The 22,144-nt window shown below is 49.1% G+C and overlaps 11 protein-coding genes across 11 annotated transcripts; 7 read left to right on the top strand and 4 right to left on the bottom strand.

Moving 5' to 3' along the window:
• Positions 1 to 797: 797 nt before the first annotated feature.
• C7974DRAFT_474292 (uncharacterized protein) lies at positions 798 to 2,298 on the top strand (the record flags this gene model as incomplete). The annotated part of the gene is made up of 5 exons (XM_046146594.1): positions 798 to 971; positions 1,020 to 1,085; positions 1,243 to 1,528; positions 1,642 to 2,091; positions 2,141 to 2,298. 5 exons carry the CDS (start codon positions 798 to 800, stop codon positions 2,296 to 2,298), a joined length of 1,134 nt encoding a protein of 377 aa, XP_045993720.1.
• Positions 2,299 to 2,575: 277 nt separating this feature from the next.
• On the bottom strand, positions 2,576 to 4,499 carry C7974DRAFT_364310 (Alpha/Beta hydrolase protein; the record flags this gene model as incomplete). Its single annotated transcript, XM_046139793.1, has 4 exons — positions 2,576 to 3,508; positions 3,559 to 3,794; positions 3,847 to 4,260; positions 4,319 to 4,499. The coding sequence occupies 4 exons, from the start codon at positions 4,497 to 4,499 to the stop codon at positions 2,576 to 2,578; spliced, it is 1,764 nt and encodes a 587-aa protein (XP_045993721.1).
• Positions 4,500 to 4,873: 374 nt separating this feature from the next.
• C7974DRAFT_440632 (uncharacterized protein) lies at positions 4,874 to 5,441 on the top strand (the record flags this gene model as incomplete). The annotated part of the gene is made up of 2 exons (XM_046145334.1): positions 4,874 to 5,313; positions 5,364 to 5,441. Exons 1-2 carry the CDS (start codon positions 4,948 to 4,950, stop codon positions 5,439 to 5,441), a joined length of 444 nt encoding a protein of 147 aa, XP_045993722.1. The 5' UTR covers positions 4,874 to 4,947.
• Positions 5,442 to 5,766: 325 nt separating this feature from the next.
• C7974DRAFT_317614 (aromatic ring-opening dioxygenase family protein) lies at positions 5,767 to 6,685 on the bottom strand (the record flags this gene model as incomplete). Its single annotated transcript, XM_046138606.1, has 2 exons — positions 5,767 to 6,495; positions 6,548 to 6,685. The coding sequence occupies 2 exons, from the start codon at positions 6,683 to 6,685 to the stop codon at positions 5,767 to 5,769; spliced, it is 867 nt and encodes a 288-aa protein (XP_045993723.1).
• Positions 6,686 to 7,157: 472 nt separating this feature from the next.
• C7974DRAFT_378636 (Aldehyde/histidinol dehydrogenase) lies at positions 7,158 to 8,910 on the top strand (the record flags this gene model as incomplete). The annotated part of the gene is made up of 7 exons (XM_046140417.1): positions 7,158 to 7,305; positions 7,370 to 7,933; positions 7,983 to 8,193; positions 8,246 to 8,338; positions 8,386 to 8,507; positions 8,554 to 8,721; positions 8,816 to 8,910. 7 exons carry the CDS (start codon positions 7,158 to 7,160, stop codon positions 8,908 to 8,910), a joined length of 1,401 nt encoding a protein of 466 aa, XP_045993724.1.
• A 299-nt stretch (positions 8,911 to 9,209) lies between these two features.
• On the bottom strand, positions 9,210 to 11,434 carry C7974DRAFT_364314 (Alpha/Beta hydrolase protein). The gene is made up of 5 exons (XM_046139794.1): positions 10,952 to 11,434; positions 10,725 to 10,890; positions 10,222 to 10,677; positions 10,013 to 10,169; positions 9,210 to 9,962 (listed from the first exon to the last, which is right to left on the bottom strand). The coding sequence occupies exons 1-5, from the start codon at positions 11,244 to 11,246 to the stop codon at positions 9,231 to 9,233; spliced, it is 1,806 nt and encodes a 601-aa protein (XP_045993725.1). The 5' UTR covers positions 11,247 to 11,434; the 3' UTR covers positions 9,210 to 9,230.
• A 256-nt stretch (positions 11,435 to 11,690) lies between these two features.
• Positions 11,691 to 12,238, top strand: C7974DRAFT_415814 (uncharacterized protein; the record flags this gene model as incomplete). The annotated part of the gene is made up of 2 exons (XM_046143926.1): positions 11,691 to 12,047; positions 12,098 to 12,238. The coding sequence occupies 2 exons, from the start codon at positions 11,691 to 11,693 to the stop codon at positions 12,236 to 12,238; spliced, it is 498 nt and encodes a 165-aa protein (XP_045993726.1).
• A 406-nt stretch (positions 12,239 to 12,644) lies between these two features.
• C7974DRAFT_440635 (uncharacterized protein) lies at positions 12,645 to 13,281 on the bottom strand (the record flags this gene model as incomplete). Its single annotated transcript, XM_046145335.1, has 3 exons — positions 13,096 to 13,281; positions 12,738 to 12,999; positions 12,645 to 12,684 (listed from the first exon to the last, which is right to left on the bottom strand). The coding sequence occupies exons 1-3, from the start codon at positions 13,199 to 13,201 to the stop codon at positions 12,645 to 12,647; spliced, it is 408 nt and encodes a 135-aa protein (XP_045993727.1). The 5' UTR covers positions 13,202 to 13,281.
• A 614-nt stretch (positions 13,282 to 13,895) lies between these two features.
• Positions 13,896 to 15,412, top strand: C7974DRAFT_474297 (uncharacterized protein; the record flags this gene model as incomplete). The annotated part of the gene is made up of 5 exons (XM_046146595.1): positions 13,896 to 14,216; positions 14,257 to 14,421; positions 14,481 to 14,561; positions 14,610 to 15,060; positions 15,090 to 15,412. 5 exons carry the CDS (start codon positions 13,896 to 13,898, stop codon positions 15,410 to 15,412), a joined length of 1,341 nt encoding a protein of 446 aa, XP_045993728.1.
• Positions 15,413 to 15,478: 66 nt separating this feature from the next.
• Positions 15,479 to 17,714, top strand: C7974DRAFT_474298 (FAD binding domain-containing protein; the record flags this gene model as incomplete). Its single annotated transcript, XM_046146596.1, has 2 exons — positions 15,479 to 16,106; positions 16,157 to 17,714. The coding sequence occupies exons 1-2, from the start codon at positions 15,895 to 15,897 to the stop codon at positions 17,712 to 17,714; spliced, it is 1,770 nt and encodes a 589-aa protein (XP_045993729.1). The 5' UTR covers positions 15,479 to 15,894.
• Positions 17,715 to 17,941: 227 nt separating this feature from the next.
• C7974DRAFT_400098 (fungal-specific transcription factor domain-containing protein) lies at positions 17,942 to 20,696 on the top strand. Its single transcript, XM_046142468.1, has 4 exons — positions 17,942 to 19,260; positions 19,320 to 19,589; positions 19,642 to 19,783; positions 19,836 to 20,696. The coding sequence occupies exons 1-4, from the start codon at positions 18,013 to 18,015 to the stop codon at positions 20,657 to 20,659; spliced, it is 2,484 nt and encodes an 827-aa protein (XP_045993730.1). The 5' UTR covers positions 17,942 to 18,012; the 3' UTR covers positions 20,660 to 20,696.
• The last annotated feature ends 1,448 nt before the right edge of the window (positions 20,697 to 22,144 follow it).

Below are 22,144 nucleotides of genomic sequence, written 5' to 3' on the forward strand. Positions count from 1 at the left end.
AATTAGTTCTTAGGGATAAATACTATTAAGGAAACTAAAAGGGTCTTATACTAAGAAGTATAGATATAATCTATCTATCTTAAGGGTAAGAGGTAATAATAAGTAGTATAGCATAGACTATCTAGCTTAAAGGTTAGGTTAAGATCTAATATTATAGATTAATACTTAGGTTAAACATAAACTATAAGGGTTGTGTTCCTACTTGCTATATACTATAGAGAGTATAGTAGCTTACTAGGCTTAACATAAGCTGCGTAAGCTAGGCTTACTAAGCTTAATATAAGCTGTGTAAGCTCTATGTGAGACCTACTTTAGCTTAACTGCTAAGGGGTAAGCTTGTTACGTAACTTATAATAAAACTATGCTGCACGGGATAGCCCGTGTAATATCATGCCAAGCGTGTTAGCATTTGCTGGGTGTTAGCATCTGGTTGGTTATAAAAGGGCGATCGTAACACTGTCTAGATCTTAGTTAAGCGAGAGCGGCCTTCTAGATCTCCCCTTTAAGATTCAATTGCAGCCGTGCGTCAACGATAATTAAACTTAGGAAGCTGCTAAGATCTGCTAGCAGAGCGGCTTGCGGCTGATAATCGCAGCGTCAGGCCTGAAGTGGATGTTTGGGTATGATCGCATCCAAAAAGGAGGATTACTCCGCAAGGCGATCCTTCAGCCTCACTGTGCCAAGTACGGCGTTGTGATACTAGCATATAGCTATATATGCTAGATGCAACCGACTCCTGAGAACCTGGGTGCAGTACAGCAATTCAATTTCTGTCGCTCCAGTGTCAGCACACAAGCATGGCGCCCGCACTCGTCCAAGCAGCAGCACTTGCTCTGAGAGCTTCTACGATCATTTGCCCTGCGTCACCTCAATGCCCGCTCAATGATGGATGTCTTTTCTCTACCAACGGGGTTTTGTTGGAAGTCAGTTGCGCAACGGATTATTACGGTGGAGATCTGCAGTTGGCACCGGTAGGCGGGATTCACTCTCATTTAAATTCCACTGACTGACTATTGCAGACGTCAACATTGGCAGGATGCATGAAGGCTTGCTCCTCCACCAATGGATGTGTAGCTGTAAGCTATGTAAGCGGAAATTGCTATATGAAATCTACCCTCAATTCCGCTCAAACCAAGTACAACCCCCGATGTTCTCTTATACCTGGGCGCTGACAACGCGATTAGTGACGGGGTTATTGGCGCATACGTTACCACTCGCGAGACCGAACCTACAGTTCCACAGCCCACTCCACCTACTGAGCAAGCTTGCCCGACCACTTACACTTGTCCGGAAAATGACGGCTGTACGTTCACCGGAACTGATACCCGAACCTTTAGCTTGTCCTGTGGAGTCGACTTCTACGGTGGAGATCTGTCATCTCTATACGCTGCGAGTCTTGGAAGCTGCACCCTAGCATGTTACGAGGACGCGCGATGTGTTGCTGCCTCCTTTGTTGGTGGCAGCGGAGCTGGCCATTGCTATCTGAAGACAAAGAACAATGGCAAGACATTTAATGATAATGTTGACGGTAAAATCCAGGTCTTCCGACGTGTAGATGCGTACTAAGTCATCCAGGAATTGCTCTTCTTACTCGTGTTGCGCCTTCTCCCTCTGCCACGTCATCTACTGCAATTTCATCAGATGTATCATCTGCAAGTATTCCGGTTGCATCCTCACTAGCTCCTGAGTCGCCCTCGTCCATCTCCTCTGTCGCAACTACGGTTTCGACCCAGACCAGAGATGATCCTACACCAACGACTGTCGCCGAAACAGCTACTTCCGTCATGTCAACACAAACGAGCCCGACGCCAACCGTCATATTTCCAATCCAGGTTGTGAGGAATCCGAGCTTCGAGTTCGGGGATGGATCAGATCCTACTGACTGGACTGTGGAACGTCTCTACATCATCGACGCCGGGGCCAGCGGTCGCGTCCAGATAGAACCCCGCACAGGAGCATATGCCATTCGCGGTCGAGGCATACCAAACGGCGGATTCGACGTCTATTTGAGCCAGACTGTGACAGTTATACCTGGAGCGTCGTATAACATTGAAAGTTTTTGCAAAGCAGACTACCAACGGTTTTTGTTCGGTGAGTATATACCTTGGCGATCTAGCTCTTCTCGAGTTCGCTCGTCCAGGCACTTCTTACACATCTATCTCAACACAGGTCGATATTCCTGTAGGAGATGCTATCCAGCAGGTTTTGCTAGTAGATGGAGCATGCAGTCTGCCTAGCGGGGACCCCCAGATGTACGATTTGTTTATTGATGACGTGACTATGTCTGTCGTTGTCTAGTCTTGTGTAGATGCTATAATATCTTCAATTGGCTTTATGAACAATCAGATTTATCTACATCTTCAGTAATTATCTTCTCTTTCACGCCTTATAGAGCCTCATGACTATGGGGTTACGACATCAAGCCAGAGTCTGCTAGCATACAACCTACGATGCAAATTAATGGTCTCTCGATAGGTGCATTCTTGAAAATTTATGGAGACTTTCAGCTATTCATAGGTTGCTAAACTTATTGTCTATATTCTTTGCTTGCCATTTGGATCTAGTAGCTCTTCTACTACCTCTCTGGAATGATAGGGATCAATAACCAGCTATCGTCGCCTCCAACGTGGATATTGTTTGTCCCGCTCAGAACACCTGTCTTCCGGTCTTGGGGGTGATCGTGAGAAAAGTTGCCTACACCTTGGGTATCGTGTCCCGCAAGCTCAAACAACAATGTCTCTCCAGCCTCTAATACAAAATTTGTTGGCCAAACTTCGACATCAACTTTGTAAACCTCACCAGCTTGCACTTCCTCTACGTCCGAGGCGTAGTAGTTTCGATAGGGCAAGTACGGACGATGAAGGGAGTTTGAGGGGTCGGTTTTACGCAATGACACACGCTGCCAGCCTTTAACGAGTGGAACAGGGTCACCCATTGTGCCTGTGTAGAAGACCTCCGATCCATCTTTAGCCAACTTTCGTAGAGTGAGAAATAGGTCGATGTCGGTAGGGTGTGTCCCGTTCTTGCTACTTGTTGAGACGCTCAAGTGTGCTAGTATGTGGCCAGTCACCTCTAGAGCTGTGGCAGCAGTGTGCCTGAACTGCACTGGCTCATTGGTCAATGCTTCGTATGAGATTGTTATCCTCTCATCTTTCTGAGTTTCTGACAACTCGTGTTGTGCGTTCAAGAAGAACTTTGTATACTTTGTGTCAGGTATTGGCCAATCAGCCTCTCCGCGTGTTGGAAACCCAAGTTCACGCACCGGATCGTCGACGCCGCAATCACCTTTTCGTAAGGTCAACTTTACGCGTGGTTGCTCACCAGTCTTCCAGCCGTCATAGTCGTTGTCCTTGAGAAAAGAATCGAAGAATGACAGCTGCAACTTGGCGGAGTGGTTGTAATAGAACGGCAAATCGTGCCGACCGACGATGAAGTGCAGAAATTTGTATCTGGAAGAGGCGCGCATCCAACCAAGAACGTTGCCACGAAGGTGAAGAAGAATTCCACCCTAACAGTGATTGTCAGTCAGAGCAATTAGTGTAGGCAAAGCTCCCTTACCCAATTCGCGACACTAAGGAGTGGGACCTCAATGTTCTCAACGTCAAAGTTGCGACTGGAATAGTACTCCTCATCAAGAAACCGGTGGTTCGCTGTATCATCCATCTGGTTTCGTCGGTTGGCGACCAGGGATGCCTCGTCGAGATCTCCATCCAGAGTATCAGAACCCCATCCTCCGGCCGTACGACCGGGCTTGCCGTACTGATTCTTGTTGACAGCATTCTCCCACCAAAATTCTTCATGTGTTGGTTAGCTTCAGTGTTGATTTGCCAATCCAGGAGTACATACTGATGAATCTATCGGAGAGTATACCGCCATGCCTCACACGATCGCGGTAATAGTCGCTCATACCCTCCCATGGGATGATGGCTGCCAAGCCTTTTGGTCTTCTCGCAGCCACTCTCCACTGGGTGCCTGCATAATAGCTTATACCAAGTAGTCCAACTTTGCCGGATGACCACTCTTGTTCTGAACACCACTCTATCACGTCGTAAAAGGCCTCACTAGTGCCCCGTGACATCGTATCAAGTTCTCCTGGACTTTGACCTGCGCCGCGCTCGTCTACCCGCACGACAACATAGCCTTTTGATGTCCAATAGCCCGGATCTGGGGTTTCCCAGGCGGCGTGCTCGGATTTCATTGCCGGGTTGAGCTGATCCCAAGATTTGGGGAAGAAGACCTTATAAGGAACATCTTTCCCGTCTGTGAAGAAAGTCAGTTTTAAGGGCTGAGATACAGGAGCGTGAATAAAGATACGCACATGGGCCATAGGTCGCAATGACAGGGTACTGTCGACTGCCAAAAGGCGCTGCATCTGCGGGAAGATAGATGTTGCAACGCAGGAAGCCAGTGTCGTATGTTTTCAGCGGGATCTCCTTGTGTTGTATAAAGATGTAGGGGAACGAGTCACGATCAATCTTAAGATATTTGTCAGAAGCCATTGTCGCTGTGCTGTGTCTGCACTACAATCAGTCAAGGTGGTGAATGCATTTGTACATGTACATTCTCAAACAGATTAATGAAGCTAATTCCACTCTGAGATAAGCGCTTAGAATACAAATTGACGCCTGGAGAACGCCAGTGGGAGCGGCCGATGTTGTTTCCACCTCGTCTCCACTCCAAAGTGGATGTGGTCAGGCCGGGCGTGAGGTGGCGGAGTGGGGTAATCGTTCAAGTTCGGTTCGGCTCCACAACGTCTGTCATTGGTTCCTTACCCAACCTTGTCCGTCACACTAATACTGCATCGGTGACTTGGCCCTTCCGTGGCCAGGCAATTCAGTTCCATCCTGCCAGTACCTGATATGTATCCGTTTCAAACAAATCAGACCAAAAAAAGTCGTCCACCCTCGAATTGACCTGCTCTGTGTCCACAAACCCAAAAGTGACCCTATGGCTGCAGTTTCCGCGACAACTGTGATAGACAGCGACGGCACCCGGCGCCAGAGAGTTGATCCAGGTCTTCTTACTCTGCTTGCTGACTATGACATACATCGATCGACTCCAGAGCCAAACGATGGCTATGTGCAGATTGCTGGTCAGTGGCGTCATCGTCAACCGGACGACTTCGATCCGACTCTTGCAGCCCATCCGACAGTTGCACGACCCGTTTCAAATCCAGATTGGTGGGAAGATACATACAGGAGAGTGCCAGTGTTTCGTCCAGTCAACAGAGAGCTTGATTTAGAGGAGAGGCGACAGAATGCGGTTTTCAGAACAGTAGGGGCAGTCATGGTATTCGGTTGCATGACGATTGCTGTAAGTCAAGTTATTGTGCAACTCTTACATGCGATTAATCTCGGATGCAGTCAGCCAGCTGGACCTGGAGGAACACGATTGGTAGAGTGACCGATATTGGACTAAACCAGGTTGGTGGCGAGTGGTGAACAGGTACCAAAGATTTCAAAGAATTGCAGAATTCATACAGATGTAGCAAATTTTTGAGTGAAGCATTGGATTTCATGAACGTGTGATGGGGGATCAAATTTAGAGGCATTTGCAAACACTCGTCTCATACTTGGCCAGATGTAATCTGACAAGGTCGGCGCTTAAAACACTAAGTCATTAGATACAAGGACAACTTGGACGCTGTGAAGGATTCCGAGACATTTCAGCTACCAAATGTCAATGTGGGTGTAGAATACGAGTTGCGCTTAAGTTCAAGGACCTAGGAGTCAATCAAATTGCGAACCTGACAAAAATTTCAAGATGTCATTGAATCGTTCTATACGCATCCCAACTACCAAGCTGATATTGTGTATTACACATATTCACGAGCTCCCAACACTCAGCTATCATTGTGTTGGGGCCTTCATCCTCCTTACCTCCAGCAGCACCGACTGCGAAGAGAGAAGCCATCCAGTGATCATCAGTACCATGTGCCTCCTTATATCTAGGGTGTTTCATCATCCTTGTGATAGCGCGTCGGAGCTCCGGGCCCGTGTTGTTGGTAATATTATCCTCCACGGCCTGTCGAAACTCCAATGCCCATGTTCCCGGTGGCACAGGTTGAGAAAAGTTGTCACGGTACAGCATCATATCTGACCAATGATTACGGTACAGATTATGTACAGACCCTCCACTCCCAATGATTAAGGTATCTTCATATCGTAGGGGGCGGAGTGCGGCGCCAATCTTGAGATGGAAGTGCGATTCATATCTTGCGTTCATAGATACGATAGTTGTAGGAAGCGGAACGCAGTGCGGAAACATGCGGATAATTATCAAGAACGTGTCGTGAATCCAGTCGAATTTTGGAGCCGCCTTAACGTTGAAGCCAGCGGACTTTAGTAGTTTGATCACCTTTTCACCCCCTTCAAGATCTGGTTGGACCTTGTAGGGCATGTAGCGCGAGTCTTTCACTGAGCCAACTGGAAGCATTTTGGGGCCTGGATTCATGCTGATCTCGATTGTGTCACCTGGAGACTCCCAGTGTGCACCCTAGTGGGACTCGATTAGCTAAAATTCTCGATGATCGCGGTACACGGCATACCATCATCACAATCCTCTTTATTCCCCTTCTCAGAGCTTCATTTCCAACTTGCTCCCAAACCTTGGCTGGTTCGGATTCCTCGCCTAGCATCATGGTTGAGCCATGAGCGAACAAGAACACGGGAGCGATCCCTATCATGGTCAGCTTTAGACTCTCGTAATTCTGATTCAAGTTCTTACCGCCATTACGTTGAGTTGCCATGATCTAGCGATGTGACGTTGTCCTGTTCAGGTTGAGCTGTGGTTTTGAGAGATATGTACCCTGCTGTCTGAACTTATCTTTGCCGAAGGTTGGTAATAATTACTACATGTACTAATCTTACAGACTCCACTTTAGGGATCTAGCTCCGATCTCTCGGCCTTTCTAGCCGCGACTTTGTTCCTGGAATGGTGGGGAAGAGCGGGCTGATGTGGAGCCGACCCGCACCAACCGGCTGTAAACGGAGGTACTACGGTGGACGAAGTGCACCATTTCTGTCTTGCGTATAGTGCGTAGCATTCTTGTACAGAGAGCTGGACAGCCATTCCGCAGCAGGTGTGTTTGTGTCTTACTTTTTAAAATCATAGTAAGTCCAAAGGTCTGACAAACACTGATAACCTCAAGGATTACCATGTCGGCTCAAGAGATTGTGGAAAGACTTGATATTGCCTGGATTGAAGGCCGATTAGAAAATGTGTTGGAAAGACAAAAACAGCTCGCAGCTTTGCATCAATCAATTCGACAGCGGTTCGACGATTTTGTTCGCGCACTGGAACAAGGTATGTATTCACACCTGATCACTTGAATTGTAGCATCTACGGAATAGTAACAAGACTCATGAAGACCTTCATAATACCCCCGAACTTGCTACGTCAGAGCTCATCACCGCCCTTGATGCCATCAACACCCTGTACGAACAGTTGGATTTCCAGCACGTGCTGAACGATGAAAGAAAGATCAAGAAAGGCGGAACAACCGCAGGCTTTTTTGTCCCCCTGGGGAAAACATTGATTGTGCAGCTCTCTTTTTCGCCCATCATCTCGATCATCGGCCCATTGGCTGCCGCTTTGGCTGCAGGCAGCCCGACAATCGTTCTTGGTTCTCCCTCTCTCCCTGCGACTGGCATCTTGCTTGAGCGTACAATCTTAGAAACCTTAGACTGCGAGGCATTTCACTTTGAGAAATCAGCGAATGAGTCGACTTACAGATCTTTCGCTCAGGCAGAGTACGCTACAGTTGTTCTTCACAGCCTTGAGACAAGCAACACAGTCTCCCCGCTTGTTCACGCCGCGAACCCATCCATTCGGCTACTCGAACCATATTATGGTGTTCCAGCTGGTATCATTGACCGCAGTGTTACCATCTCTATAGATGAGGTTGTGAAGCGAGTTCTCCAAGCTGTGCCGGGTATGAGATAAGCCCTCCTCGAAACAGGTGACTCTGCTAATACACTTAGATCGGCCAAGCGGCAATCATTTACGAGTCCCGCGGTTGTTCTTTGTTGATGAATCTATATTCGCCTCAGTCAAAGGGAAACTGCCAGTGCAACACGATTGGAAAAACGACAACCTGACTGAGTGGCTTCAAAGGCACTACAGTGGCCTCTCACTCAGTCACTCGAAGATTCAAGGCCAGAAGGGGCAAAGCCCGATTTTTTCTACAGTAGAGTAGGTCTCTTGAAAGTGATGAGCGTAGCGGAAAGGCTAAATCAAGGTGTAGGAAAGCCGTGACAGTGAGCCTGTCAGACAACTCAGAGATCATTTTAGTATCTACAAGAAGTCTCGACCACACGATCGATCTGTTGAACAAGATGTATGTTATCTTTTTAGACCTAGATAGCAGTGCTGATCTTAGCCCAGAAACACCGGCACGGGGTCTCAGGTTATCTATATTTTTGCTGGAGACAAAGAAGCGTTCTACCTTGGAAACTTCATCACCGCTTCCCACGTCTACATCAACGACATACCAAATCGCTCTCTTGGTACATTTTATCACACATCAATATATTAAGTGCTAACCTGGAACAGTTCTCACAAGCTGTCGCTCGGCAAACAGTTCTATTACGCATGGTTACCATCTCAAAGATTTTTCCGAAAGCAAGGCCATGCTCCGAAAGACGACATCTAGCTCCCAAGGTCACAGAACGAAGCCAGCGAAGTTGAACACAAAGATAGTGAAGCAACCTCAGGGTGGTCGTATGTCATACTTTGAGCAAGGACTGATACTTGGAGCGGCAATGGGCCTCGTGGCGCTAACAAGTCTGGGGTATCTTTCTTATCGTGGTTGTAGAATGTGGTTACACAGATGAAGCAACCTCATCGCACATGAACAATGTTTCTACATTTGTTGAGATTATGAATGCAGAACTCTACATGATATTGTAGTATGTATCACTTAAACGGCTTAGTCATGTAGGCACTACATCACTTGTACAAGGCATCGGGTCTTGACGATCATGCTTCGACATAAATCGTCGTACTGAGAACTGATGAGATAGGAGACATTGGAGACATCAGTCTGCGAAGCCCTCTTTGAATCAGTCAAGAAGTCTAAGATGGTAGGTGTGGGGACACGAGAGAGACACCAGTTGACAGTCGTTCACGGCAATCAATACGAAGGCTCTCATTAAACGTACAATTAGGACAAATCGACCGCAGGCTCGACAAGGCAGACATGCATTTTTCCATTTACATCCTCATGTAGACTACTGATCAAAAGGGGCAGCAAGAGGTACCTCGATATAGCTCTCGTACTGTTCTCCATAGTGCAAGTTGTGTTTTCCCTTGTTCTCGGTGACTGTCAACCCATTCAGCTGCTCAACCTCCATCGGAGACATGTAGTGTCCCGAGACTTTGATCGCAAGAGACTCTCCAACGTCAAACGCCATACCACCAGGCCAAATTGGTATCTCCAGGCGAGTAACTGAGCCGGGTTGAATCTTCTGCTGTCGGTCGTTTGTGTAAGTAGGCCAAGAATCGTTCTTGGTACTGTTGACCTTGGTCACAGCGTGGCTAGCTCTCAAGCTGCCGTTGGGCCCATAGTACTTGAGAAAGCAACTGTTTGAGACTTCCGAGGCATCCTTAGCCGGGGGAATGAGTGCATCTGCGGGTACATTGAGTTGCAGGGTGTTACCACCGGCTTTGTTCAGCTTACGTAACTGGACGAATACATCAAGGTCGTCAGCCGAGTCAGCAGATAAATACAAGACAGCCTTTGAGTAGCCGACAAGCCAGGTTGGCTTGTCGAACTTAATGGAAAACATCAACTCTTCAGGATCATTGTCTACGCCTTGTGGAATTATGTCGGACTGATAGGACTCCACCGCTGGAAAGCTGTTTGGAGTAGCAGAGAGGTTACCCTGGGATGCAAGGTAGAACCTGGTCTGCTTAGCTTCGGGAATGGGATATCGCGTCGTTTCAATGTTTGTGACAGGTGGCTAAAATTTGGATCAGTCAAATTTAGAACATGGGTTCGAGGCTAACTCACCGAGCTATCAAAGGGTAGAACTGAGAATCGGACTTTGGATGTCTTCTCCCAACCGTTCTCAGTACCTTTGAGGTAGTGATCAAAGAACTTCTGAAGGTCATCGGAGGCGTATTCAGAGTACAAGTCGTACCACTCTTGTCTCGGATGTATTCGGAGCCTGCAGGATATCTTAGCTGAAGAAGTACGAAGACTAAGTTTCAAAAACGTACCACTTGTGCTTAGAGCTTATGTCATTGAACCCGGCAATTGATCCCGAGGTGTGAAGCGACGTGGAGTAACTTGCCAGTACGTATGCCGGAGTATGAATTTGCTCCAGCTTCGCACGTTTGTCATCCCAGTACTCGTTGTACAAAGGATATTGCTTTAGCATGTCAACAACAGCCTCGGCTTTTCCACGGCCCACCATAGTGTCCTGAAGCATGCCCCATAGGAGATAGTACGGATATCCTATTCCGCCACGGGCTAGAGTATCACGGTAGAAGTCAGATGCGCCCTCCCAAGGTGCAATAGCAGCTAAATGTGGTGGTTGTTCTGCTGCGATGAACCATTGGGCCATGGCTAGCCAGCTATTACCAGCCGTAGCAACCTTTCCGCTGCACCATGGGAGCGTCGCAATATACTCGACAGCGTCATAGCCATCTTGACCGTCTTGCTTACCCAGCCAGCTATTTGCATTAACAAGCATCGTGGCAGGCTTCTAAGGAGAACTTACGGGATGGTTCCTTCCGAGTCCCAAGTGCCTCTCAAGTCAAAGTTGACGATAGCGTAGCCCTTGGCAACCCATTCGGCAGGATCAAGACCCTCAAACTTCTCATAGGTGCTCGTTCGATTGTAAGGCACACCGAATCGGCCTGGTTGCAAATGCAATCCGTGTACACCTGGATGACTCTGATATCAGCAATGTTCCAGACACACACAATAGCTTGAGTGCTCCCCCACCGTTGTTGTCTTTGCCGTAGGGGCTCCAGAGAAGAATTGCAGGAACCTTCTGCCCAGTTGTTGGTCTGAAGATATCCGCACGAAGAGTTACGCCGTCCCTCATGGGTACAGGAACATCTTTCTCCCAAACAGCATCGGAGCGAAATGCTGCTACATCATCTCGTCCAGGTCTCTTATGACCCTTGTGCAGAATCGTAGACGAAGGGTTGAACCCGGTATAGGGACCAGCTTGCTGCGAGCCAGGAGGATTCGCATCTACAAGTTTGACATCAATGCCGTTAATTGTGAGAGACATTGCTGAATTAGCGGTGTGGTGTGGTTGGAGTAAAGGCTCTATGACTTGGGTAGGGATCGATTGCCATTGTACCTAATGAGTACCATTTAAGCGGGATCCAGGTAATCTCCCATTGAGTCGTACCTCTCTCACGGGCAGACGGACGTTACGGCGTTAGGGAATTGCGGGTGGTCACAAAGGTTCTTGCGTGTGGAGAAAGTTTGACAGCTCTACGACGAGCTGAAAGGAGACTAGCGTGTGGGGCCGTGTGGGCTTCCGGAGCGCGCTTCTCCACATGCAGACACTCATGGTGACCTTGCTACCGGCAGCTGTCGGAAGATAGACGAGAAGACTCAGGGCGGCTTTGATGTCAATACCGACAATACTTCTTCTAATCCAATGTCCGCGCAGCCAAATATCATATTCAACGCATTGACCGCGCATCCTGTGACACAACCATACAGCATGTCCAAATCACTGCGACGGGTCGTAACCGGCCACAAGAACGGGAAGTCGATGGTGCTGATTGAAGACAAGCTCGAACCCCTGCCAGGCTTCGCGGCAAATGCTGCAACTATCTGGCAGAATCACCGATACCCAGCTGAGCTCGCCGATCATGATGCTGCTGCGGCAGGTGGTACCCAGATATACACCAAAGGCTCCCTGATTCGTGTCGTCGATTTTCCAGCCAATTCCACAGGTCACAATCATCGCACAAAATCGCTCGATTACGGTATCGTAATGGACGGAGAGATCGAACTCGTGCTGGAGGATGGATCCAAGACAATTGTACGGGCGGGAGACGTGGTCGTGCAGCAAGCCGTGCGTGTATGAACTCTGAAAATTACAGATTGATAGCTTACTGTGGGTAGACTATGCATCAGTGGAATAATCATACAGACAGACCATGCCGGATGCTCTTTGCTCTTCTTCTATCCGAAGCTGCAGCCGGTCCTAATGGGGAAGAACTAGGCGACTTCGGTGTTCCCAAGGTATTTCAAGCGGATCAATGAGTAGATAAAATGTTAGAATGTGCTTTGGGATATTTCTGCGGGTTTTGCGATACTTTTACGATGCTACTCTGATATCTTATGACTTTGAGGATGAAGTGACTACTGAAGGTGGCATCAGCTGTACCTTGCATCTCAACCTGTCACTGCGGCAATTCTAATAAACGTCTAGGTAAATCGTCAGCGTGCTGTTCTTCCTGTGTCAGTTGTCGATTGTGGAAGTCGGGCGAGTGGGATCACGATCAACCCTTTCTCCAAGACGTTTTGACACATCGCATCACGCAGTCCTAGACTGCAAATGAACTTGTAAGCATTGCCTGTATTTATTCACAACTAATGCAATCTGCGCAGGAACATTATTCAGCCAATCTAATCCTCGATATAGTCAAAACCCGTATCTGCTTTTGCGTTATAATGGATTCCGCTCAATCGCCTTGGTCACCAAATCTCTGATTGATGTCAGTATTTCTTTTGCACATAACTCTGCTAGGACTCATCTTACGTATCCATGAATGCATTGATCTTCACGATCTTGTCTTGGTCATTGAAATGACATACCCATACGTACTCGTTTGTGAACTTCAGTCCATCTTTGCACTCCACACCGACAGCCTTCAGCTCTACGGCTGCTTTGTTTGCCCCGTCATGGATGATATCTTGCACGACGAGGCAGAGTGGTGTAGCCCATGTTGACGACAGAGCGCGTGTGCCTTCGTGGAATGCTTGTTTAGATTTATAATGTCCGGAGATCGGGCAGTATGTTCCTGTGCGTTGGTGAGACGTGGAAAGACTGGTGCACTCATGTGTACAGATGCAAAACGCGCGCTCGTCAGACAGATAGTGGAATACTTCTGACTTACCTTTGACGGTCCAATCAACATTCTCATCAATATTCTCGAAAAAGGCCTGCGTTTGGCCTGTGCTGATGAGGTCGAATATAGCGCGAATCTTTTCCAAAGAAGGCATGTTTGAGATGGTTTGAAATGCAGCTCACGTGTCTATAGATTTATGTTCAAGTCCAAGATCTGGAGCTGAGACGTTGTTTTGATCTAGGTGCTATGAACAGACAAAGTGATATGGGTGTAGACATTGATGTCCGCTTATCGCCGTTCGGAACTTCCCCACCGGGAATCGTCCAAAGTGTACACGCCCCCTTGGAACTTCACCGCACCTTGTTTCCGGTGCAATCCTTCTCAACATAATGCCGGTTACGGCACGCGAATGATGTGCCGAAACTCGCAACTGTGTGGACACTATCCGTGTCAGAAGTGGGTGTGATTCGGACCGGGATCCAACATAGTGCGGGGCAAACTGGCACGAGATCGCGGGTATCGTAAAATCATATCTTTCTGGCACAACGCTAGCAGGGGACTTAAATGCGGGGGATCAATCACAGCATCAAGACTGTTCCTTAAGGGACACGCTGTCTACTTTATCAAGTTACTGCGGCTGAATAAACCCTGCTAGCGTTCTACCAGAGAAAGGAGTTCTTACGGTACATCCCCACACTAATTCAAGAGCGTCCTTACATAGTGGTGGTCATAGATTTGTCGTAAATGCGGGAACTAAACTTTCATACGGTCTATACAGTCAGGAAAGACACGGACACTCGATATTGAAACTTGCTTTTCCTGGTGCTTTGGTAGTTCTCAAGTTGATCATGCCTTTGAAAGTCATAATTGTCGGTGCGGGCCTAGGTGGTTTGGGGGCAGCTATTGCGTTTACCAGAGCGGGACATGATGTTGAGGTATGGTTTGAAAACATATCGAAGATGCGTATGCAAGCAATCTACTCACAGTATCTGCCTCAGGTCTATGAGAAATCTGCATTTCACAACGAAGTTGGAGCTGCAATACACCTGGCCCCCAATGCCACTCGAGTCCTGGAACCGTGGGGCTTCAATCTAGAGGCCATGAAGCCTTCTCCGTGCGACCATCTGAGTGTGTGGGACCACAAAGGAAATTTCATCGCGACGCCTGCGGTAGGTGTTTGCGGGACACAAATTGCGGAACACTGCCAAGCTGACCAGAAAGATCACCGATCAGCTACAGAAAAAGTTGAATATCGAGGATCCGTGGTTGCTAGTCCATCGTGTGGACTTGCACAACGCATTGAGGAAAAAAGCAGAAGACGGATTTGCCGGAAAGAAGCCGAAGATGTATCTTTCTTGTGCTGTGGACTCCGTGGTATGTCATTTTCGACCTTGTTTCCCCGAATACAACAGTTACATTAACACACACTTCAGGATCCCTTGACTGGCAAGGTTATACTGGAAGATGGGCGTGAATTGCAAGCAGATCTCATCATAGGTGCAGATGGTTTGCACGTATGTAATGCTGCCGGGTTTGTACTTCACGTGCTGACAATCTAATAGTCACGAACGGTGAACAGTGTCATTGGCGAGACTCAGAAGAAGAGAAGCACCGGACAGAACTGTTTTCGCTTCCTTGTGCCCACCGACAAGTTACGAGCCAACCCAGTGACCAGGAACCTGATTGACCAGATAGGCCTTCGGTCTCTCAATGCTTTCTGTGCCCAAGATCGACGGCTGATACTTTATCCATGCCGTACGGGAACACTTATGAATGCTGTCATGGTTTACCCCGACAACATGGACGGCCAGGTTGTCGAGTCATCCTGGCAAAACGCGGGGAGTCATGACGATATGATGGCTGAGGTTGAGAGTTTCAGTCCCGAACTGCGCGAGCTGTGCAGCATGGCTGAAGACGTCAAACAGTGGAGCCTGGCTTCCCGGGACCCAAGCCCTATATTCTACAAAGAACGACTTGCTCTTATTGGTGACGCGGCGCATCCAACCCTTCCCCGTAAGTCCAATGCAACCATACGTGTGTAGTCTTGACCACCTCGCTCACAGCAATTTCAGATCAAGGTCAGGGTGGCGCACAAGCATTGGAGGACGCGGCAACTCTTGGTACGCTGTTCCCAGCGGATACCAGTACCGAACAGATTGGCGAAAGACTGAAGACGTACAACTCTATTCGTTACGAGCAGGCTGTGACGATCCTCTTCATGTCTAGAGTGGGTGATGAGCATCGAGAGGCTGTGATGAAAGACTTGAAGCAATTCATTCCGGACGCCAGAATGCCTGATAACATGTGGTTGTATGCGTGGGATTCCTTTCCGGTGCAATTGGCCCAAAATGCCCTTAAGATATAGGGACACCACATAAGCAATTAATAACATAGTAACAGGATTTTGGATTAGAAGTACCTGCGATTGCTGCTGTAATTGAATCCGACTTCAAATTGAATTGTTACCACATTAGTTTGAGACCACAGTGAGCACTTCTGATAACACTACGTCAAGCTTGGGACCCTTCGTACAGACCGCGTCGAGAATCCGAACGTCGTGACAAGCAGTCATGTCGCTGGGCACTGATCAGGGATCGCCCGACTCAAGCTGCCGCCCTCTACCGGGTTTCGATCGGGAACTTGTGGGCATAGCCGTGGTACCGCACGAATGACATTAGCGCACACAGACTTCGGGTCCCACTCTCTACCGTGAGGCGCAGGCTTAAAAGGGACTCGTGCTATATGTGGTAGAAAGGCGAAACGTCCAACATAGAGGAATCGCGGAAGTCGATATTTGGGAGACCTCAACCAAAGCCTCGTCTCCTTGAGATCACAAGAGTAAGCAACATGTCGATTGACGATCACACCATAGCAAGCAACGATGGTCACGACCACGAGGTCGACCGTCCTCCACAATCGTTTGGCAGCGACGTCAAGGAGATCGAATTTGGAGCCTTTGACCATAGCAGCATCCCACTTGAAAAAGAGGAATGGCCAGTGCTTATTATAGGATCAAGCATGGTGGGCATGATGACGGGTTTGCTTCTCGGGTACCATGGGTACGGACCTCAACAAAGCCCTACTGAAAGCAGTTCTGACTATGCTTTAGCATCAAAAGTATTTCTTTCGACAGACACCCACCCTCCGGTACTCACCCGCGGGCTGCTGGGTTAAATTATCGGACTGTTGAAATCCTGCGTCAACTAGGCTTGGAAGCGGATGCTAAGGCTGAGAGCGCTAAGGAATTCGACATCGACGCAGGTATGCTGGTAGTGGAGAGGCTAGTTGGCGGTAAGGTGATTGCACAAGTGCAAGAGAACGACTCTGCTGAAGTCCAGGACGTGACACCTTGCACTAGCTGGCTCTGGATCACTCAGGCGATGTTCGAACCTTTGTTACGATCCAACGCACTCAGATTTGGCTGCACACAGCTGTATGGAAAGCTCGTAGTTCATTACGAAGAAGATGCGACTGGCGTGCTGGTGGTGGTGCAGGATTTGGAGACCAAGAAATATAAGAAGTACAGAGCGCAGTACCTCGTCGCCTGCGACGGCAATCGAAGCAGTACCCGAATAAAGGAAGGCATCAAGCTGAGCGGCGTTGGCACCCTGCGGAATAGTCTCTCGATGCGAATTGTGGGAGATTTGACACCCCATCTCGGAAGTCGTTCTGTACATGGCGTTGTCTACGTGCTCAACTCTGATGTCAGCGGAGGATTCCGGCTGGAGAACCAGGGCAAGGCAGCGATTGTCATGCTCAATAGAGCAGGCGGCAGGGACGACTTTCCTGAGGGCAGTGTTAGTCCGGAAGAGGCGCGCAGATTCGTTTACGCTCTGTCTGGGCTGCCCGAAGACATGGACCTGGAAATTCAAAAGTGTTCGTACTGGACGATGACATCGTACAATGCAGACAGACTGCAGTCGCACGGCGGACGCGTACTGATCGCTGGTGATGCTGCGCACACTGTCCCGCCGACAGGTGGTCTTGGAGGCAACACTGGCATCGGCGATGCTCACAACCTTGCATGGAAGCTCGCGTTCGTACTCAAGGGGCTTGCGTCTCACGAGCTGCTGGAAACATATACCAAAGAGCGACAGCCGGTCGACGCTTTCGCAGTCGATCAGGCCACCAAGCGGTTCTACAACCGGGTTGATCATGTACAGCCCCCCATCGCCGAGGAACCCAACTTGACGGTGGAGATTGGCTATCGTTATGCCGACGGCGCTATGGTACACGAAGATGACCGTGTCGCACAACGTGGAGAGCCATTCGAAAACCCCCTCACGCCCTCTGCTACTGCTGGGTCCCGCTTTCCACATGTATGGCTACAGGGTGAGAACAAGGATGCCGAGCGTCTGTCAACATTGGACCTAGTGCGGCAAAATATGGTGCTGGTTGCAGCCGAGCGTGACTCACCGTGGGTCACCGCGGCGCAGACTGCTACATCGAGTGGGTTGGTACCTATTGATGCATACGAACTGCACGAGACGTCAACTCCTTGGCGCGATGTCGAGGGTGAGCTGCGCAAAAGGTGCAAGCTGCAGGTGGGCGAGGCGCTGTTAATACGTCCGGACGGCTTCATCGCATGGAGGGCGAACACAGTCGATAACCATAAAGATGCATTGCAGTCGGTGCTGCAGAGACTGCTCGGAAGCCCAAGATTGTGATAGCTTCACACTCTGAGTGGGTGGTATGGCTGACGGTCAAAAAAAAACCCTAAATTGTGTGTGGGGTTTCGGTCATGTGTCTCGGAATCGTCGCCGCACTTAGCGTGCTGCATCCCCGCAGTAATCCCTGCCTAGTTTGCGGGAACGGCGGAAACGGAATTATGGGGTCCACTTCGTAGCGTATACATAATGCCGTGGCCTAGTGCACTATCTGAGATGCTTGCTGTCCTTGGCCCAGACTAGATCGTGTTTTCATCCACACCGTCTCCTGCCATGTCGTCACCACCATCCCATCACCATGCCTGATCAATGGACCTGTAATGAGTGCGGCGACACATTCAATCGACGCGAGCACCACCAGCGCCATCTGCGCACCCACACTAAAGAGAAGCCCTTCGCCTGCTCCGTGTGCGGAAGCGACTTTGGCCGCATCGACTCTCTCGCCCGCCATCACGCCTCGACACACCTGCAAACCACCGCCATGGGGTCTTCGGAGCATAGTGAGCGGCAGCGAGTCTCGCGCGCGTGTAAACGCTGTAGCACCGCCAAAGTCAAATGTGATGGTAAGCGTCCCTGCGAGAAGTGTGCCTCCGCCGACTCCGAATGCCTTTACGAATCTCCCAAGAGAAGAAGAACTGCCTCCCAGCGTCCCACAATAGAACCACAGCCAAAACGCCACTTTTCTGAGGCACAAGCCAGTTGCGCAGGCCGCAACGTTTCAGCGCCCGGGCCCTCCCCAGCGGAGGATCAACCAGAGTTCATGCCTGCCATCGACCCCCAGCTCTGTATCATACCACCCGTAAGGACCGTCGATGCCACAATCCCTGACTTCATGCATCTTGACTTCTTCGCTGCCCCGAAAACTTTCGGATGTCACGACGATCTGAGCAACATGGACTGGCTGTCAGATGGCTTAGATGTAGCTCTCTGGCCGGCACCATTCGATCTCCAGGCCGAGGCTCAACTCTTACAGGATATCGATCGGATAGATGTCGTCCCGCCTATGACACACAAGGCACCGTCACACAATTTAGGCCCTTATTTGCCTCCAACTCCGGCTTCTGACCTTGCCGAACTTTACAGCCGCAGTCATACACCAGTCATGGATAAGGATGCAGTCGACATTCGACAATACCACCCCACATCCATTGAAGTAGATGCACCCTTATCTTGGCCAGAAATCGACCCACAGTCGCTTGTTGACGCGGATCTGGAAGATTTTGCACACGTTGAAAGCCTATCACAAGAAAAGGTAGACGCCGTGGCCGGATTGATCGATGACGTGCAAAACAAGCCACATTATCCGCTCTTTAACAGCCCAAAGCTCCCAGCAAGGTCCATCATCAACGCTTGGGTCCAACTCTACTTTGAGTACTTTCACCCAGTATTCCCAGTGCTACACAAGGCCACTTTCTCTTCGCTTGAAACACCCCCTCTTCTTGTTTTGGTGGTTGCAGCAATCGGTGCACAATTCTCTGATTTGCCCAACTCTCTCGCCTGTGCAAGGAGCCTTCATGAACTCGTAAGACGCTTGTCATCGCGCCAGGTAAGGCTATGTCTCTTGTCTTTGTGAAGCAGTCAATCTAACGTCATGTCTTTTTCTAGTGCGAATTTCAGAACAAGAACGGTCGGACAGTATGGATGACGCAAGTTGTCATGCTGAACAGCTTAGCCATGTCACACTCTGGAGAAAGACGAGCGCTTGAAGTGTCAGAAATCTTGCAAGCCGTGCCTGTGGCACTCGCAAGGAGAAAAGGCCTTCTCGAAGACGTTTTGACCCACGAGCGGATCTTGCAGATGCAAGCACCTCTGCAGCAGACTTGGAGACTCTGGGCCATGGATGAGGAGAGAAGGCGCACAGGTTTCGGCGTCTGGGTAGGCACGGCGACTCTTTCTGACGTAATTGGTCTGCTTACACGAACAATAGCTTGTTGACTTTGCGTTCCAATCAGATTTCAACCTGACCACAGTCATGAACTCCCACGAGCTGAAAAACTCCCTTCCTCAATCTGATGCACGATGGAATGCAAACAGTGCTCAGAGCTGGGCGAGTTATCCGCCAGGATTAGGTCTGTCTTCCAGACAAGACTCCACTCGGCACTTCGTCTGACTATACTCCAGGTTCAGGACGCACAAAATCATTGGCGGAGGTTGTATCCACTGACAGCTGGTTGTCCACTTGGTCGAAGACGAGTACACTGGGCAAACAAGTGATTCTGCAAGATCTTATGGAAAGAGTGCGGCTGTCAAATGCTAACTTCCAACCAAGTGGTCAGGTCATTGCCGACAGTGCCCATGCAAAGAGATGTCTGGAAAGTTTTCTTTCGGCTTTGAATGAACAGCAGGACATCTCCGTCGACGATCTGAAGGCTTCAATGGTGCACAAGGCCATCTGTCTCACAGCGCTAATGATCGGTTCCTCTCCAGGCGTAGATGTCACAAAAGTTGCTCTTAGCCGCATATATAGGCAGATGACCGATGAAGAGCTCTCCCATATGTCACAGGCCTGGAGAGAAGCACCTCACCAGGGTCGAGAGGCAGTCTTTCACGCGGGATATCTCTTCGAAACCATCCGAAACAGCCACTCAATGCATTACTCAATGCCTTCATATCTACTCAGAGCAGTCTTAACGCTCTGGCTATACTCTGTACTTTTCGACAAGCCCGAAGTCACTGGTTTCACCATTGAACCAGGAGACTCGGGTTCGATTACCCTTGGAACTGCGCGTACCGACAATGATCGAGCTTGGAGTTGGATAAACCAGGGGCACGTAAGAATTAAGCTACCAAGTATCGCAAACTTGCTGTGCCGGCTGGGAAGACGAAAGCTGCTCGAGCACTCCATAGCCGCTATGGGTTCTCTGAGAAGCTGGGGCATCAGCAGGGGCTACTTGCAACTCCTAAAGCGTCTCGAAGCAAGCGAGAGCGTCTCCGCGCCAAAGTAATTTGAGTAATCGGAATCTAAACTCTTCTTGTTTCCAGGCCTGCTTCTCCCTGGGCCGCATGCTTGGTGCATACTAAGTCGCAAACATTGTGCACTGACCAGACAACTCGTTGATATCCGTAGAAAGTTGTTTGTTCTTCCGCGAGTGTTGTCATTGTCTAGACGATTGAGTTGTTTATTCCCCCCGATCCGAGGCTTAGCGTGATCGGGCGATGCTCTACTTTACAGTATGTCCCGGTGGGACAGCCGATTTGTGGAGCCGAGCCTGGTGCCAATGGATCTGCTCCGCGCTATTCACAGTCATCACCACATGAGTTGGGGCGAGACCATACAAGACCTGGTTGCACTTTAGTTTGTCTAGCTGAGATGACCGTGTTCTCTTGAGCCCTAAGACCACGACATTCAAGAAGACATGGCCACTACAGTTTTCGGAGCTAGCTATTCCACTTGCACCCAACGAGTTCTTTTTGTACTTGAGAAACTGGGTATATCGTATGAATTGCAGAACGTCGACATGCAAAAGAATGAGCATCGCGTAAGTGACCAAACGACGACGCAATTAAGGTTATGCAAAGAATCTGACAAATGCGTGCCACTTAAGGCTGCTAACTTCATCGCCTCGCATCACCCGTTCGGCAAGCTTCCAGCTATTCAAATCGACGAGATCAAACTTTTTGAATCTCGTGCCATCGCTCGCTACTTGATCTCGAGGCATCCTGGCTCCTTAAGTCTGCCTACTGATAGCGTTGCACTCGGCCAGTTCGAACAAGCTGCAAGCGTCGAGTATTCGTACTTTGATCCCGTAGTCAGCAAGTTGGGTTGGGAGAAAATTTTCAAGAAGATGTTTACAGGACAAGATAGTGATCTCTTGGTTGTGGCACAACTGGAAAGTCAGTTGAAACAAGTCCTGGATTATTACGAGATGGTACTGGCGGTACACGAGTGGCTTGCTGGAGCGGTAAGCATATCCCTCAAATTTTCTATCAAGCGACATGAGCTTACGCTATGATAAAGAGTTTTAGCCTGATCGAGGTTTTCAATGCTCCGTGCTTCAAATTCTTGAGCGAACGACTTGGATATGCCCCAGAGATCGAGTCACGGCCACACGTGAAAGCATGGTGGGCAAAGATTAGCAACGATCCCGCCTGGAAGAAAATTACAACCTCCTAAAGGTCAAATACAGTTGGGCATTTGTTGAATAATTTTTTTCCATTGCTGTGCATCTATACTACGTACTGTTGTTGATGGTGGAAGAAATGTACACAGCATTGCGTGTATGGCCTGCCCCATCATCAGCGAAGTAAGGAACGCACTAAGAGCAACTGTTACCCGGATCTTTATAATAGCACACCACAACGAGCGCTGAACTCTTGTAAGCTTTCTCTGGTATCATCGCCTTGATCTCTGATATGGGGAAAGCAAACTATCAATCATTCTTGGGACTACCTTTAAACCTTTTCTTTGTACATGCTGGTTTGTGGTGTCG

This window comes from Boeremia exigua, assembly GCF_020726555.1.
Source record: "Boeremia exigua strain MPI-SDFR-AT-0100 chromosome Unknown C7974scaffold_10, whole genome shotgun sequence".
NCBI lineage: Eukaryota > Fungi > Ascomycota > Dothideomycetes > Pleosporales > Didymellaceae > Boeremia > Boeremia exigua.